This window comes from Bombus huntii, chromosome 10, assembly GCF_024542735.1.
Source record: "Bombus huntii isolate Logan2020A chromosome 10, iyBomHunt1.1, whole genome shotgun sequence".
Classification (NCBI taxonomy): domain Eukaryota; kingdom Metazoa; phylum Arthropoda; class Insecta; order Hymenoptera; family Apidae; genus Bombus; species Bombus huntii.
The window spans coordinates 7,116,657-7,134,025 of record NC_066247.1 but is presented as its reverse complement, the minus strand read 5'-3'; the positions used below and the strand labels follow the sequence as shown (position 1 = coordinate 7,134,025).

The 17,369-nt window shown below is 35.6% G+C and overlaps 1 protein-coding gene across 2 annotated transcripts; it reads left to right on the top strand.

Moving 5' to 3' along the window:
- Positions 1–4,422: 4,422 nt before the first annotated feature.
- LOC126869911 (ABC transporter G family member 23) lies at positions 4,423–17,095 on the top strand. 2 transcript variants are annotated; one of them, XM_050627097.1, is made up of 12 exons: positions 4,423–4,966; positions 11,749–11,959; positions 13,441–13,711; positions 14,221–14,643; positions 14,883–14,969; positions 15,052–15,164; positions 15,330–15,718; positions 15,868–15,983; positions 16,059–16,129; positions 16,231–16,319; positions 16,394–16,570; positions 16,641–17,095. In XM_050627097.1, exons 2-12 carry the CDS (start codon positions 11,751–11,753, stop codon positions 16,940–16,942), a joined length of 2,247 nt encoding a protein of 748 aa, XP_050483054.1. In that variant the 5' UTR covers positions 4,423–4,966; positions 11,749–11,750; the 3' UTR covers positions 16,943–17,095. The 2 variants fall into 2 exon arrangements, with proteins under 2 accessions (XP_050483054.1, XP_050483055.1); XM_050627098.1 differs by lacking the exon at positions 4,423–4,966 and adding an exon at positions 11,535–11,681.
- The last annotated feature ends 274 nt before the right edge of the window (positions 17,096–17,369 follow it).

Sequence of the window (17,369 nt, the reverse complement as noted above, 5' to 3'; positions counted from 1 at the left end):
GATGAATAATGGATATTGTTAAATGCGGGTATTAGATAGCATGGAAATTTGCAAGAGAGAAGATATTTATTACTTTTACGTTTCTACGATACTGCATTAATAATATCCATTATTTTTATATTTCTGCGCGTTATTAATAGTTATTAATGTTATTGATAGTGATTTACAAAGCGACGACCTCGCCGATTTTAAGGCCATTGAAATACATAGTCAAGATCAATATTCGGGGCAACTTTTCCTTACGCGTACCGCTTCACTTTAATTTCCGAGATATACAGGGTGGTTGGTAACTGGTGGTACAAGCGGAAAGGGGGTGATTCTACGCGAAAAAAAAGACGAAAATATAGAATAAAAATTTTTCGTTCGAGGCTTTGTTTTCGAGAAAATCGACTTTGAATTTTCGCTGGGTACACGCGCACTTTATCGCGTCTCGTTATAACGGATCTCACTGTAGATCGTTGTCTCGATGGAAAAATTAAAAAAAAAAAAATTTTTTATTCTATATTTTCGACTTCTTTTTTCACGTAGAATCATCCCCTTTCCGCTTGCACCACCAGTTACCAACCACCCTGTATTATCAAAAATATATCCCGTATAAGTGTTTTTCTACTATATCGTACTTTGTCTCTGACAAGAGATGCTTCACAATACACACACAAAGTTCTAATATCGTTTGCCTATCGTTTGGAGTTCGCATTTCTACTTAGCCGAATCAAAATTAATCGATTGACTCGTCTTTTACTAAATTGGTGTTGATTTAAGCTGGATTAAATTGCGGCTGAGACAACGAAACCAGATTTATGATAACATACCACAATTATTGAACATCGAATATATTTATAACCATTCGTGTCAAGCTTTGTAGCGTATTATCGTTATTAAACAATGCCAGAGATGTGTGATATGTATTGTAGAATATTTCGGACCAACAACATACCCGTTGTAACTAACAATATGCCATACATTACTACTCGTTTGAAGATCGATGTAACCGCTTATTTTCCGTTAAAAATTCTCACTGATGGTTTATTTTCCAAGAAATTTGTCCCGTGCATAATCTACGAACGCTCGATTGATAGAGCCACTATTTTGTATAAATTTACAAAACTTTTTTCTGTGTCTGTTGAAAGGTTACAGTAATTACCAAGCTATGCCGGGTATTACCGTATATTATGTAGATTATTTTGGCAATAAAACACTTTTTTCGAAAATGAACAGATACGTACCATACGTGGTATATAGTATCGAATATATTTCTGCTACTATTTTGGAAACCAAGAACGAGCGTCGATTATTTGTGCAGGGAGCAGTTGTACAGCATGTTGTCCCTGAATGTATCTCGACGTCAGAAGAACCGATGAAGTCATCCGCTTTGTAAATAATTAGCATAGTATTGACTTTATTGTTCTTCGACAAATGGCAAATATTAAAATGGCATGGGTATAAAAATGCTACATTTTCCTTTTCCTAAATCGACAGATTCGTCGAACAACGGTGCTGTAACTACGTAGAATGATTGAGATGCGTAGCGTGAATAGAAAGGAATCTCATAACTCGAGTTCCGAGCCCGCGAGCGTGAATATCAAATTTCGACGGTATTCAAACGAAACATTGGAATTTGCGCTCATGAATCTTGTTTTCGTTGAGGTAATGTCACCTTGGTATTTCTTGAGAATAGCTGTAATTGCGCTGTCTAGAAGACACCAATGTAACCTTCGGTCGAGTTCAAACTGACACTGGGAACCTAGCATCTTTATTTGCTCATGAATAATAATATGGAAATGTCGTAAATGATTGCAGCGAACAAAAAAGAGTTTTATCTTACATGAACATCAACTTTTAGCGAATGGGAAACGTTTATAACTATAATTAAATCCTCTAAGTTGTTCGAAACTTATAATACCAATCTCGGTCTCCTCGCGACGAACGATAGGATTGTCAAAGTTTTAAGAAAGCGCGAAGCTAAAACGAGAAATCGAAGATTAAAGAAATTCTTTAGTGATAAAAAGAAATCGACTGATTCAACCTGCTGTAGCATTAATTTTGCCAAAAGTGTCTAACGTAACAGTTTTTATACCGGTAGAAAGGAAGGAATTTAAAACGTGGTTCTTAATGGCTTTCACTTTGTTTCTGCAAGTATGTTGAATGTTGATATTAATGAGCATTGGGCTGTCTAATAAGAGGCACAATTTGTGCCTGCTACGAAACATATATGTATATAATTACAAATGATTGTGTTATCATAGAGTAATTAGCTTATTCGGTGCAGGCAAATAAAAATCTGACATGATATGTAAATACCTTGGAGAATTGCAGTGAATATTAACATTCTCACACTATGACTCACGTTCCCTGATTCATCCAATTCACTGTAACGTGTAACATCGTAGGAAAATCTGAAAGATTTCGAAAGAAACTTTCGAAACAAGTTTAGTGCTATATTTAGTAGCTGTGCGTTTCTATTAGCAAAAAGAAATAAAATTTTTAGTGAGGACTCGAGCCGTTTATTACGTATAAAGTTTAAATCTTTAAGACGAAGTTTCGAGACTTCAACCAAACACGTATGAATGTAACGTGCGAATATCTGTATCGTTGAGATTGTGAATAAATTATTAAATGTTAAAAAAAAAAAAGAAAAATAACGATATGTAGACTGTGAAACGAATCTCCATCCAGATTTTCATATTCGTAAAAATTGATATTTACATTAATAACCACAGTTTAGCAATACTCGTAGAATAAGTAGAATGAAACACTACAAAATTCCTACTGAACGTTTAAATTCAAACGACCTGATCGTAGAAACTTAAAAAACTGATGTCAAATCAAATTAAATAATGTCCTGGCACTGGTGAAATGAATTTAGGTTGCTCGAATTCATGTAACCCGACTGACTCAAACGAGTTTTAAGAAACTGAAAAGAAACAGAAAGCTGCAAGTTTGCTAATAATTGGTAAATAGTTGGTAAATCGTTGGCCTGATTTCTATTCCAATTTCACTCAGCTTGTCCCAAGCGCTCGGAGTTTCCTTCGCGATGAAATTTCATTTTCGCGAATTCGTGTTCGAACAAGGACGCACGAAAATCTTGTTGAACTTCTCGGTGATTTGGACGCCTGTATAGAACAGCTCGATGCACGTGCAATTACTATTTACACAATCGACGTTCTGACACATACACACGCACACTTCGTCGAAAGTAAATAATTCGCGAATTATGTATCGTGGCAATCTTTCGCGATTATGCAAGTTATCGTTACTTTGTTATGGTACGTGTGCGGAAAATGTATGAACCACTTCGATTTCACCGAGTTTTCCAAGGTTTTGCAGACGAGAATTTTGCAAACCTCGCTATACTGTTACTGGAACATAAATCTTATTCTACTTTGCATCTTATTATAAAGGATGTATGTATCTGAATATAAAATTTGGGACCTTTGGATCGAAATATTCCACGATTCTAGTATTGCAATCAGTACGTAGATTGTAGGTAATTAAGAGATAAGTTTAAATTATAATCTTCTGTTTCTTAGTTTGATGTGGAAACATTTTATAGAATTATAGCTTCTTTCTAGAAGGAGCAATTTTTCTTTCAGAAAAACAGCCTCTTGAAAAATTTCTCCTACAAAGATTCTAACATTAGAGATCGAACAGAGAATAACATAATAAACTTGCATTGCTACCACAACATCGATAAGGTGATTTTATCGAATACTTTATCTTAACCGGCAACATAAAATACCAGTCTCTTACAATTGAACACAAACCTACAGAACCTTGAAACACTTCGAGAAAGCGATACAACTTCAACTGTTAAAACTACAAACAGTTAAAACCTCTTCAGGGAAGCTCAACGATGAATGCCTGGCAGCGCGAAGAACACACCTGAATCTTAAGATTCGAGTCGTGAGCGCAGAAATTCGGAGTCTCGGAATCCTGAACCATGAGCAAATACTAAACACTGAACTCTGAAGTGCACTGAACTCCGAAGTGCATCGAACTCTGATTGTTGGATTTCAAACTTTGACTTCTGCACTTTGCACTTTGAACTTGGAATTTGCTAGACTTTGAACTAATCTAAGATTACTTCCAAGACTAATCCTGCGCTCTTGGAATTTTAATGTCTGAAATCTGCTCCCTCGACTCTAAACTCTGAATGCCGCATTTCGGAATCGAAATCAGGAGACCTGAAGCATATAGCCTGAAGACTGTAGCCTGAAGATTAAACGCGTCGTTAAGATCGCAAAAAAAATGTAGCTGTGGATAAAAACACGGCCAGGCAAAGACGGTGGTTCGTTTCTAAGAAAATTCTTCAACCCGCGAATACGTGGTTGGACGCGTGCATTTGTAATAATCCGGGACCCGCGATTTCCCCCACTGCAAACTGGTCTGGCCGCTGCCGTGGCGGTGAACACCGCTCCGATGTGTTGCACAAGCATTTGATTCTCCGCTCTGTAGCCAACCAAGTTAGTCCTCAGTGGCACTGCAGCCAGGCCACTCTTCCATCGCGTTACCTGTTTCCTGGTTGCCATTTCTCGACCGGCAACCACTTGCGCGACTCAAAACTCCTGCGACCAATTTGCAAGGAATTTTCGAGCAAGAAGTGACAGTAAGGAAAATCGTGGTTAGTTCGAGAGTCTTTCTTATTTTGTGCGGAGAAACGCTGGGTGAAGGGGAAACCAAGCTTCCGGGAGCATCGTTGGCACTGGGGAAGCAGCAGAATGTTCTAACGAGAAAAACAATCTATCTGCCTTGTTCCAGCTGATATCTATTTTAATATTGAAAGTGATTGAAAGATATCGTCGCAAGTCAGTGGTGACATTTACTGGATACGGAAATTTTCGAACACGATGGAGTTGCCAATGAACGATCGAACCGTGCGATGCAATTGAGTCGAGATATCGGTACGGTGCTCGTTGTTCGCTGTTGAGGAAGCTGCTATTCGTCGTTGCCGGAGTACGCGTCACAGGTTAGTGGTTGCCTGTGAGACAAATGTATGAGAAGGAAGAGCAGGGAAAGGTGATTTGATCACAGATTACAGGTGCCGGATCACTCGAGCTATAATAGATATTATATCGTTATAAATCGTCGATATCATTTAGGATAGTTTCGATGATGATATCTACTATTGAAAGTCAAGTGGAAGTTTTATTTAAAATTGTATTCAAAGCGTGACAAGTAACGGAAGGAAGTCTTTTAACAAGAACGCGTTCGCGTTTGCTAGGATTGTATAATGTGAGAATGTAAAGTGGGGAAATTATATCAAGTTTCGCTTGTGAAATTTCATGCAAAGATAATTTGATTCGTATAAAAAATATTAATCCCGTGTACTCCGCGTTGACGTTGCTTTGACGATTTACGTGTAATTCGTTAAGAATGAGAACTAACGAGCTGTTAATCGCGATCATTTATTTATTAGCTGTTAATTAAACGATAATCGCATTGTTCATATCGAATATCATATTTTCTTTACGCAAAGAGATGGAAATCGCATTTAAAACTTTCGACCAAAATTCACAACTGATGTACATACAGCTGACGAAAACTTGAAGCCTTTAGCTTTTCTTTTCTTCTTTTAGTTTACAGTTCTTTATTTCAATCTTTACAAAAGCGTATGCCGAAATTTATGCTTTTGTTTATAGATTGCAGCAAACATTACACAATTACATTCTGTATTATTCCGTGATATGCACAATAAATGATTAATGAAAGCATACGTATATTACTAAAATTAACAGTAACGATGTAATTGAAACTGTCGAAACATAATTATGCTCGTTATTCTAACACAAAAGATGAAACGACAATAACAGTTTAAAGCTCATTAAGGAGAACAATTTTCTAGCCCATAGAAAAACAATTTAAAGGGAGTAAAATGAAATAGAAAGTCTTTGCAAGCATAATCAGAACAGAATCGTACAATTATAATTAACGTAACTCTATTGCGTCAAAAATAAAAAAGATATCTATATATCGTAACGCGTGAATTTCAGAGTAGTGGAAAAATTTTCGAGTAGACTAATCCAGTCACATCAACTTTGAAAATGTCTTCCTTAAAATTTCGAATACATTACGAGCAAAAGAGAATATGAACACGCGGAATGATATCATTGTTGATACATGTCATGTGTAGTAAGGATGACAATTACCATAATATTGACATTATGTTAATGTTACATGTTAGTACAAAGCTGATGTGATACTAAAAACCTAAATGATAATGGAACCTGAGAATTTCCAAAGGAAATATTAAGTTTCGAATGTAATAATCGATCCGAATTCCTGCAAATTTGATACTAAAAAACATCAGCAAAATTGTAACCTTCAGTAGAGCTAAAACAAGGAGTTCCGTACAATATGACGAAATCATCAGAGAACATAATGTTTCATAACTGTTCTTAATACACATTTGGTTTCACGACAATTTAGATTGCAATCAGTCTCGGTTTAATTAAGCCTCGTAATTTAAATTGCATCAAATAACCTAGTGGCGTACGTAGATAGCGTTAATGTAACACTATAGAAATTACGAACAAACACGATCGTAAATTGAACATTTAAGAGAGATTAGAGTAGAAATGAAAAAAATATAGTACATCATTCCAAGTATTTCTTATTTAATCTGTTAAGCAAATAAATTATTATGGAATAGTACAATACATTCGAAAACACGTGTACAATGTTAGAGGTAAATTCAATATGCAAAAATAAGAAACAATAGACTCTACATAGATATTCTGAAATTTCTAAAATATTTATTTCATTTGTATATTTCATTGATGTTGAATTCTATTGTCTCATCTATTGTCTTTTTAAATTCAATAATTAGGCTTTCGATAGGATTTCGATAAACTTTCTCATATAATCAGAGAATCTGTTCGGACATTTTATTGCATACAGAAAATAGTAAAACTCAATCCTTTTCTATTTATCTTACGAGTTTTAATAAATTGAAATTCTCTTAACAATTACTTCGTCACTAGTCGAAATGATTTCATTTTCATTATTTCAAATTATCATTTTAATGCAAGCTATCTGTAATTATATGTTATTAAACTTACGTATTTAACTTCGTCGTAATTTTTGCGTCGGTCGATCGAGTTCTTGGAAAACTTAAGATCGTTTACGCACGCACGTTCTGCGTGAAGGTCGTTTTCACTGTCGAATGATATTCAATTACGCGAATTAGCCATTTTTGTCTAGAAATAGACCGGAAGAAGATTACAATCTGTACGAAATTTCAATTATCATTCCACACGTTCTTTTAATCATTTTTGACAAACACATATTATACGAAGTATAATATAGTAGCAGATACATGCTAAACGAAATAGCAAAAAATTGTTAATTTTTCCTGATAATTATTTATTCATAATTTGACAAGTACCTCTTGTTAAGAAATCCGGAATTTATTCTACCAACAGTAACATAAATTCTATCGCAGGACTAGAATAAAAAAGCCAAAGAATGGAATTTTTTCATTTTCCCAAAATTTTCCACATATTCGTGGCATTAAAATATTTCACTGTCTTCCACGATGAGTATTTCTTCAGATATCTCTGTTTCAACATATTGAGAAAGATGCGCTTATCCAAAGTTACGTCTAATCACTTTCCATTTCTTTGGACCTTCGCGTGGACAGCTCTTCTTCAATGAACTTGCTCGTCTACTATGAACTCGAGGATATTTACCAATCTGCTTGACGCTTGTCTCTTTTTCCATGTCCGGTTGTTTACATGTTCGCAATATGCAGCCAAACACGTCCTTGTTCGTTTTCCATGAAATATGAAAAGTTACTTCCTCAAGCTTTTGTCGAATGATTAATCGTCGGTCTTGTATTTTACGATTTTCCAACTCTCTTTACACGAAGAAAGGTTCTCAACCGTGAACGAATGTAAGAAGGATAAAATCCTAATTATAAATACTATTGCGCAACGCATTATTGCATAAGTTACAAAAACTGTAGCTCACATGTAAACGTATTTCAAGAGCTATGCATATAGGATATTTCGTTAAAAGAGAAATGTGCGATTTCACAAAAAAGAAAGACACCGCCACATGTCAAACTTAATCAACACGATCTATCTACTTCGCAGATTTATGCTTTTAAAAATTCTAATGTAGTATCAATGTAATTTATAGCTTAACGAAGTAAGACTTGCAGAAACCATTATACTACACTGTGTTTATCACAATATTATGTAGAAATATTTTCATAGAATTGGCCAGCTTTGACGACTCGACAAATCACAGAAACTGAATATAAAGTAATCGATTTCTCAGATGATGAATCGAACGTATTATAACAGAAGAAATAATATATCGTAGGGCAAAGAGGAAGACACTCAGCTCGTTCCTTTACTGGAAGAGCGAACATTTAAAAATTTCCAAATTCTTGGCATAAGGAAGGCTATAAGTTAACGATCAAATACGATGGAAGATACGATATAGTCTGATAAAAGTAGTAGCCCTTTCCCGCGAATGATTTTATACGTAATCTTTCATTTCGTGCAACTGTTTTTTCATCGACGAAATATCATACGTTTAAATCGAACAAAGTTGCGTCATATTTGTTAATACCAGGTAACTTTATCGAGGTCGGTCTGAATGAATTTCACGGTGATCGAGTTTCTCCGTCGTAGCTTCTTGTAATTTCTGGCCAAGCGTATCCGGCAAATCTTCCAGGCGAAAATACGATGATCAGGCGGAATTGGCCGATTTCGCAAGCCGTGTTACGTTGTACTGTCAATCAGAATTTTGGTTGCACAGAAAAGAAGAGGGAAACGAACCAAGCGTCGCTCCACGTAGAGCCACGATGCAAATGGGTTAATAGACAATTTAGGGGAATCGTTCGAAAGAACCTGCGTAGAAAGGTTGTGACGATAGCCGAGGCAATGGAGAATCCTTCGTACACAATCGACGCGGTCTTTCGTTTCGTGATTCGAGAGTGATGCAACGCGTGTAACAAACTCACTCTCACTTAACTCCGGCTGGTCCAGCCAACCGAAGAAAGTTCAATCGGGCTTTCGTTCCCGCGCGTTTTCTTCGATTTTGTCGATAGCCGCGTCTCGATGTCCTCGAACGTTCGCCCGATCCGATATACGTGTCTCTTTCTTTCGTTTTCTTCGCGCCTTTTACCGCCTTTCTTTCTCCTTTTCGACAACCATCGCGTTGTGCAATTTCGGTTCCGAGAACCGTTGTCGTTCGACTGACCGTTGTCCAGTCGAACAGATCTTTTCAGGGACGCGACACGATTTTAGAACGATCCAAGCTGAGCTAACAGGACAGAAGATGAACGCGAGTCATAGGCCGTTTAAGAAAAGTTTGAAAGCTACATCGTTTTCGAAGCGTAAATTTCTACCTTCATAGTTTGTTAATTTCCTATGGATTTTGGTTTCGAATAATTTGGTAAAATAAAATTTGCCTGTACAAAGTTACATTTTTGAGAACATGTGTTTCGGTAACTTCGTTGCGTATACCGATGACTCACTAGGATATTTAAATACTTGCTAAAAAAATCTTTTGGCAGTATATTGCGCGTGATATATTGTGATTTTTTATCAGTGCTGTCACATAAATTCTCTTGTCGAATTTCCATACGAGGTATTATCTTCTTATTAGGTATTTCCATACAAGGTATTATCCACTTGCACGATACTTTCATCTCCACTTTCACGATAGTGGAATTGATACAAACCAATACGAAATTTATCACTTATATAAATATTAATTATAGAAACTTTTCGAATTCGTAGACTCCCATTTCTTCGCGACGATCACGTTGAGATTTGGTTAACAGGACAGTTGAAGGCATCAGCGGCGGTCGTAGGTGTAGTAAATGACAGCCGAATTCTTCATGGAGTTTATCGAGAATTTACTGTTCGAAACGATTGGTAGACAATGATTGACAATACTTCGCAAACATCGCATCTTATATTCTTTATAACGGAGGAAAAAAGTAAAAATTATTTATTTAAAAAAAAATTATTTAGATTAAAATGAAAGTTAAATCATATTATTTCTCGTGGAATTCTTGAAAATGGTCAATACATAATGGTACATCGCAAATATGGCATTTAAAGACCGTTTCTCTTCGAGTACGTTTATAAAATTAGAATATTCTTTAAATTTGAATTTGTTAAATTTAATTAAGATTGGCGGTACTTAAAAAAAAGTAAGACTTGTTTAGAAAATAATATAGGCGAGATGTTGACAAACGGGTCAAACGTGATCTCTCACATCTGAAGAATACTTGGCGACTGAAATAAAAAGCAGTGGCAACGTGCGTAATAATACGCGCTTGGTGATAGAAGAAAGTCGTCCGATTGCGTAATAATCCGTTCTTGGTGATAGAAGACAGTTGCAGCGCACGGATTAATCCGCACTTGGATGTAAATGGGTTAACGATCTCCACGATAAGCGAAAAAGATGTTTTTCAGTGTTGACTTCGTTGAACAATTTACGTATCGATTTAAAAAATCTGACGATCGTATACGAAATTGTCGATTTTTGATATCTGAAATTATTTTTTAGGAAAAATGAGTTGGAATAAAATAGATTGAACAATTTTCTTGATGAAAGATAGAGATACATTTACGACATTTTTCTAGCGATATAGTTGTCACTATATTTATCGTGTAATATCCTTCGTATTGAGTGATATTGTCGCTATAGTCATCTGTCCATCTGACTGAAATCAACGCCGTAGATATTGACAATAAATGGCACGATTTTACTAAATTTCAGTATCGATGAATTTGTTACGTTAACTTGAAAAATTATACATTTTTCTCTGGTAATTTCCACGTCACTTGAGTCATGCGATATTGTTAAAATCTTGCCTGATGATTCACAGGTAGAAAAAGAGAATACTAATTTTCGTTACGCGTCTTTTAATCCATTGTGAAAATTTTGTTACGTTTCTAACGCTCCTAGTTGCGACACTAATGACTCGAATAGATTATGTTTAGAGGCGTTTGGAACAGGTTGCTCTGTACAAACATGGCAGTGCACGTGATACAGAAACAGGTGAAGCTAGATGTAACTGTAATTAATCACTTTTACCTGTTGTTGCCTCTTACTCAGCTGTTATTTCAACTAGGAAACAGCTAAAACCTCCTTAAACTTGTCGATATAATTCCATTAATCATGCGAAATAATTTAGTCGTAGTATACTCGCTGTGTAATATCGATCCTCGTCATTTTCTAGCATAACTATAGTGCGAGATACGTACTGCTAAAGAAACGTATTGGAAAAAACGCTGAAAGTGAATAACAAATTAAAAGTACAAATGTACACGCAAATATTTCTTTCCCGTTGAAGTACTTCTTTCCTCGTTTGTTAACGTTATGTATTTAAAACAGTATACATTATTGAAATTAATAGCTCGAATCAGACGTGTTTTCAAATAAAAGGAATATCAATTTTGCGACGAAGAATCATCATTCCATATAATCTGTACCAACACCGTTATCGATAAATTGCATCAGTAGTTTGCGCGCGCTTTAAAACTTCTCTGACATACTATTTCCAATTGCAATCGATTGCTCTTAAAAATAACAGTGTTTGGAAATTTTTGGCCAGTAGCATGCAGTGTCGAATCATTTTCATAGTGGCTGCAGCAAAATACGGTAGATTTTAAGCATTCCTTTTAGTCAGCCAACGATCAGAACGTAAACGTATGGTGCGTGAAATGGTTCATCGATTATGAATCACTTTCACGGAAATACTAACTATTTCCTCTGTCGTAGAAATGGAGGACACCAGCAGTCCGTCAGGCACGCTGCCCGCTTCCTTGGAACTGAAAACTCGAAGACCTCCGCTTCAAACGCAATCCTCAACTCTGGATACGAAAAAGAGGCAAGCGGTGTACGTGAGGAGAGCCTACAAAAAGTATGGCTCCAAGAGTAACCCGAATATTATTTTGGATGGGCTGAATATGACCGTGCCGAAAGGCACCATGTAAGTTTCCTGATTAACTCTTTCTTCTACGACTAACGTTGCCACAGCCAAAATTCATATGCAAATCTACCATTTCTCTTCTTATTTTGATTTACATCTCTTTTCTTTTCCACGAGTTAGCGGAACAAGGTGAATGATCTCGCGAATTGATCGACAGAAACAGTAACATTTTTATCGAACGAAAGACGATTTCACCTTATATTTAATTTTCCCATATGTAAAAGTCAACGCTAAGTGAATTAACTCTACGCCACTCGAGTATTAATTCTGGCTGTCCCGGTCATAACTGCGCATATGGTAAAATATCAGAATATAAAGGTGTGTCTAGCGCTGTGGGGCATTTGATAATATTAGACAAATCAGTGACGTTGAATTTCCTTGGTCCTTATGTTCGCGATGACTGAAGGAAAATACTGAATTAGTTGGTTTAGTCGATTGAGGCGTGATGAGGTAATTCACAATTGAGACAATATAGGAGAGGCTCGAGTCTCGTCTCTTTATATATTTGCTGAACTATTTCACGAAACTTTAGTGATTGCTTTGTTGGAAACTTGGAAGAGGAAATAATAGATCGGCGAAGATGTGCTAATATTTGATCATGAAATATGGTTGTTAAGGAATGTACGAAGTACTGCCCTTTGATCGTTCTCGTCCGAGACATACAATTTAATCGTGTTCTTTTTTACTACAAATCAAAGTAATATTTAAAACATTCTGTACAAACAACGTTTACGTATAACAAAATTGCAGCCAGATATTTTCTTGTCTTTCTGAATAATGAGGCAATTATTTATGCAGATAACAAGGTTGTTATCGCGTGACCATTAAAACAAAGTGTAAGACATTAAGATATTGTGGATATATCTTACATAGAAAAATGATCGTCAATTACGGAAATCACAAGGAAGTTGACTTTCTACGTCACAATAATTGTAACTTACTTTGTTTTTTCATATGACACTGCCATTATACCTAATGACACGATATAAAAATCACGTAGCTAATCTTGTAATAGCATAAATCGAAAACAATGCAAATAGCTTTGGACAATGAGATAACAATTATCATATGAACTACGCGTGATACACGAAAACGAAGATATATTATTTATTCAATAGCATGGTAGAAAATTGATAAATATATTGCGTCTGATAAAAAAATTCGTACATATTTCTTTCGCAATATTCGTTAAATGGCTATCGCTAAACGACGGATTTTTATGAGAAACTTCAAGATACAGGATGTACGTAATATGCAAATATATATGACATATATGGTTAATAAATAATAAACGATGAAATCAGGGAATCTCCACAAATATTCAGTCTGCCTATTTGTCAGCATTTAAACATTTCGAAATATTTATTACATATGTACAATATACAATCACAAGCTATGATAGATCACTTGTTACACAAAAAAAAAAATTAATATTCAATTAGTAACGATAAAAATGACATAACAATTATATTCGTTTTCAGATACGGTCTGCTCGGCGCAAGCGGTTGCGGAAAGACCACATTGCTCTCTTGCATCGTGGGTCGAAAGCGTCTGAATTCCGGTGAGATCTGGGTACTCGGTGGTCGACCAGGCTCCAAAGGATCAGGTGTTCCTGGTCCACGAGTGGGTTATATGCCGCAAGAAATCGCATTGTACGGCGAATTCTCTATAAAGGAAACGTTCATATACTTCGGTTGGTGCGCTGGTATGACCACGGAGCAAGTACAGCAGAAGCTAGAGTTTCTTATAAAGGCATGATTCGATCATTTCAATCGAAATAATATTAATACCGTGTAATGACGTAGATATTTAAGACGAGTAAAAAGAGAGAGGAAAAAAGATCCGGATGATTATAAGACAAATATGACGTTGCTCAGTTTTTGTCCAGGACGATTAATTGATTCGCTGTAACACGCTTGTTTACGTAATACGATGATCAAGTACAACCGTTTAACCGTTTAATGCAAATAAATGATTAGTGCATATATTATTTCCATATATTCCGTATTTTATTAGTTGAACTTTTTAGAAAATTGATGATTTACGGTTCTCGTAATATTCTAAAATATTCAAAAGTTTGGCACGCCAGACTCACAAAAAGCTTAACCCACCGCTTTATAATTGCAAATATTATTTTTAACAAATGCCTCTTTCTAAAAATTAAAGAAATAAGAAAATCGTACTTTCGTTGAAAATTAAGACACATCGCAAATAACTTTTCCGACACGAGAAAAAATATTTTACGCGAGTTGTTTGAACAGTTTTTGCAGCTGCCAACAGCAAAGCGTTTCGTGAAGAATTTGTCAGGTGGTCAGCAGAGACGAGTCTCTTTCGCCGCGACTCTTCTGGCTGATCCAGAGGTGATGATCCTGGACGAACCCACAGTGGGCGTAGATCCTGTTTTACGACAGAATATTTGGGACCATCTTGTCGATCTGACGAAGAACAGCAATAAAACCATTATAATCACCACGCACTATATCGAAGAAACTAGACAGGCTGGTATCATTGGTTTGATGAGGAGTGGTAGGCTATTGGCTGAAGAATCACCGACGAGACTAATGGAGATGCACAACGTGGACACCCTGGAGGATGTATTTTTAAAGCTGAGCAGAAAGCAAAATATGGGTCTTCGAAGGAGAAGCAGTATCCTCAGCAGTGTTACTGGTGTTCCTCCTGAAGGTGTACGTTTTTATATTTTTTTGTTAACTCCGTCCTTTAGTCTTTTTATCAATTCTTTGTGAATCCTGGTTTGTACCTTTTTCTAGCTTCGTTTCGAGTAATACATTATTTGTTTTTATCAAATTTTGAAAAATGAATTTCTCGTAAATTATTAATGAGTTTCTTTTAAGTGAATGTTCCGGCAGTTTTTCTATATACTTTCTAGAATTGATATTTTATATACGTTTATGTTCTCTTTTAGCACGTAGATGACGAAATGAGCGGTGAATTTGGCGACAACGTCAGTGTTTCTAGTCGAAGGAAAAGCATCGTCATCGATCATCTCAATGTACGTTCTAAATTCTTGTCTCGGTGATTAAGTATTATATATCGTTTCTTATTTAATATTAAATAGCATTATTGTAATACAGGTGTCAGATTTGCCACCAGAAGATGAGTGTCACGGAACGTCTAGGATGGTCAATCCGATGCACATGAAGGCTCTTATATGGAAGAACTTCCTGTGGATGTGGCGAAATGTAGGGTAAGTAAAAGTGAAATTGTAACTAAATTAACACGTTACATAAAATAGCATTCCTTCTCGAAATTTAGAAACTTACAAAGTTTGAGAGAAAAAGGGGAAGTTGCTAATCAAAAAGCGAAAAGAATGAAATAAAATTTAAATATACTTTATGTTTGTTCTCTTCAGCATGATTATGTTTATCATCGGTCTGCCAGTCGTTCAAATCCTTCTGTTCTGTATCTCCATCGGTAAAGATCCGGAAGGCCTGAAACTGGCAATAGTGAATCACGAATTAAACAGCAGCAACGTGGCACATTGTACGTCGTCAGAAGGCTGTAATTGGACTTTGTTAAGTTGTCGATTTTTAGAACAATTAGATAAAAGAGAGGTGGACATTGTACTATATGACACCGAAGACGCTGCTAGAGATGCTGTTCAAAATGGCGATGCTTGGGGTGTCATAATGTTTCCCTCGAATTACACGGATTCCTTGGAAGCGAGAATAAAGTATGGAAAAGATGCCGACGACTGGGATATAGACTACTCTAACATAGAAATCGTCATGGATATGTCTAGTGAGTTTACCATTAGAATTTTCAAATAATTTCCAGAATTTTGTCTCATCAGTTTTTTTAAATCTATGAGTCTAAAAGATATAATCAAATAAGCGGTTATTTATGAAGTTTCATAAAAGAGAGAGAATTTTTTTTTCTTTCTCTCTTAGATCAGCAAATTGGGTATCTCCTTCAAAAAAAGATTTATAATTCGTTTGAAGCATTTGCTGAGGAAACGACAATGGCTTGCAATTACAGCGAAAAACTATCAACTATACCGATTGATGTAAGTTGATAATTTAAAAAAGAAATGGCAAGAAATAGTAAGAATTTATAACAACATACGTTTCTCGATTTGCAGTTTAGACAGCCAATATATGGTCCTACGGATCCAAATTTCACCGACTTTGCAGCACCAGGTGTTATTTTAACGTGAGTGTTTATGATTAAATATTTTCTATTTGATTAATATCATCTTGAAAACTTTATATGTCCTTAACTTTATTTATTCAATGAAAATTTTCATATTACAGAATAATCTTTTTCTTGTCGGTTGCATTGACTTCCGGCTCCATGTTGTTAGAAAGAAACGAAGGTCTTCTCGAAAGAAGTTTAGTTTCTGGTAAATAAGAAACTATTAAGTATACACATAAAAATAACCAGACTAAAAATTATAGATGATTTTTCTATCGACAGGTCTCACTGGAACGGAAATTCTTTTCGCACAAGTTATAACTCAATTCACGATAATGGCAGGCCAAACGATAATGGTTCTAATAGTTTCGTTCGCAATATTTGATATCACGTGTGAAGGTAATATCGGTTTGATCGGCCTACTGACTATCCTCACTGGATTGTGTGGAATGTGTTTAGGTATGAATCATTTTAATAATCGTAATAACTATTATTACTATTCATTTAATCAACTAAACTTAATCTTTAGGATTCGTTATTGCATGTTGCTCTGCAAGCGAAAGAACCGCGACTTACCTTGCGATGGGTGCTTTTCTACCCATTGTGATGTTATGTGGAATAATCTGGCCTGTCGAGGGAATGCATAAACTATTAAAAATTATTAGTTATACGATGCCTCTAACAATGAGCACAGAATCAATGAGAGCCATGCTAGCTAGGGGATGGTCAATGTCGCGCTCTACGGTTTACAATGGTTTCATCGCTACGCTTTGTTGGATATGCGTACTTATGACTATATCGATATTATTGCTCAAATTCAAGAAAGGATAAGGATTTCTAATTAAGTTATAGATCGAACATTATACTGGATATTGTATGAGTGAATATATCTTATAGTGCAAGATTTACTGTATAAAATATACAGCATTTGATGATTGGTTGGATGATACAAGAGGAATATAAATAAAAGGTACATTGAGGGTACATACTTCTTGTTGCTCAACACGGTTACATTATATTTATTACATACATATATATACTTCATAAGTACTTCAATACTACTACAAAATTGTGATTGTATTGTTTGTAATTGTAAGTAGACGTAAAGAAGGCGTGAAATTGTAGTTGTATAATCTTTTCATAATATCAGAATCACTGATATATAGAATAACCAATGACCTCTTTTTCTGTAAGTGATAGTAGTACATTTTCTTAATATCGTAGCAAAACGACAACGCGAATTGTAGTCTTTATTTTT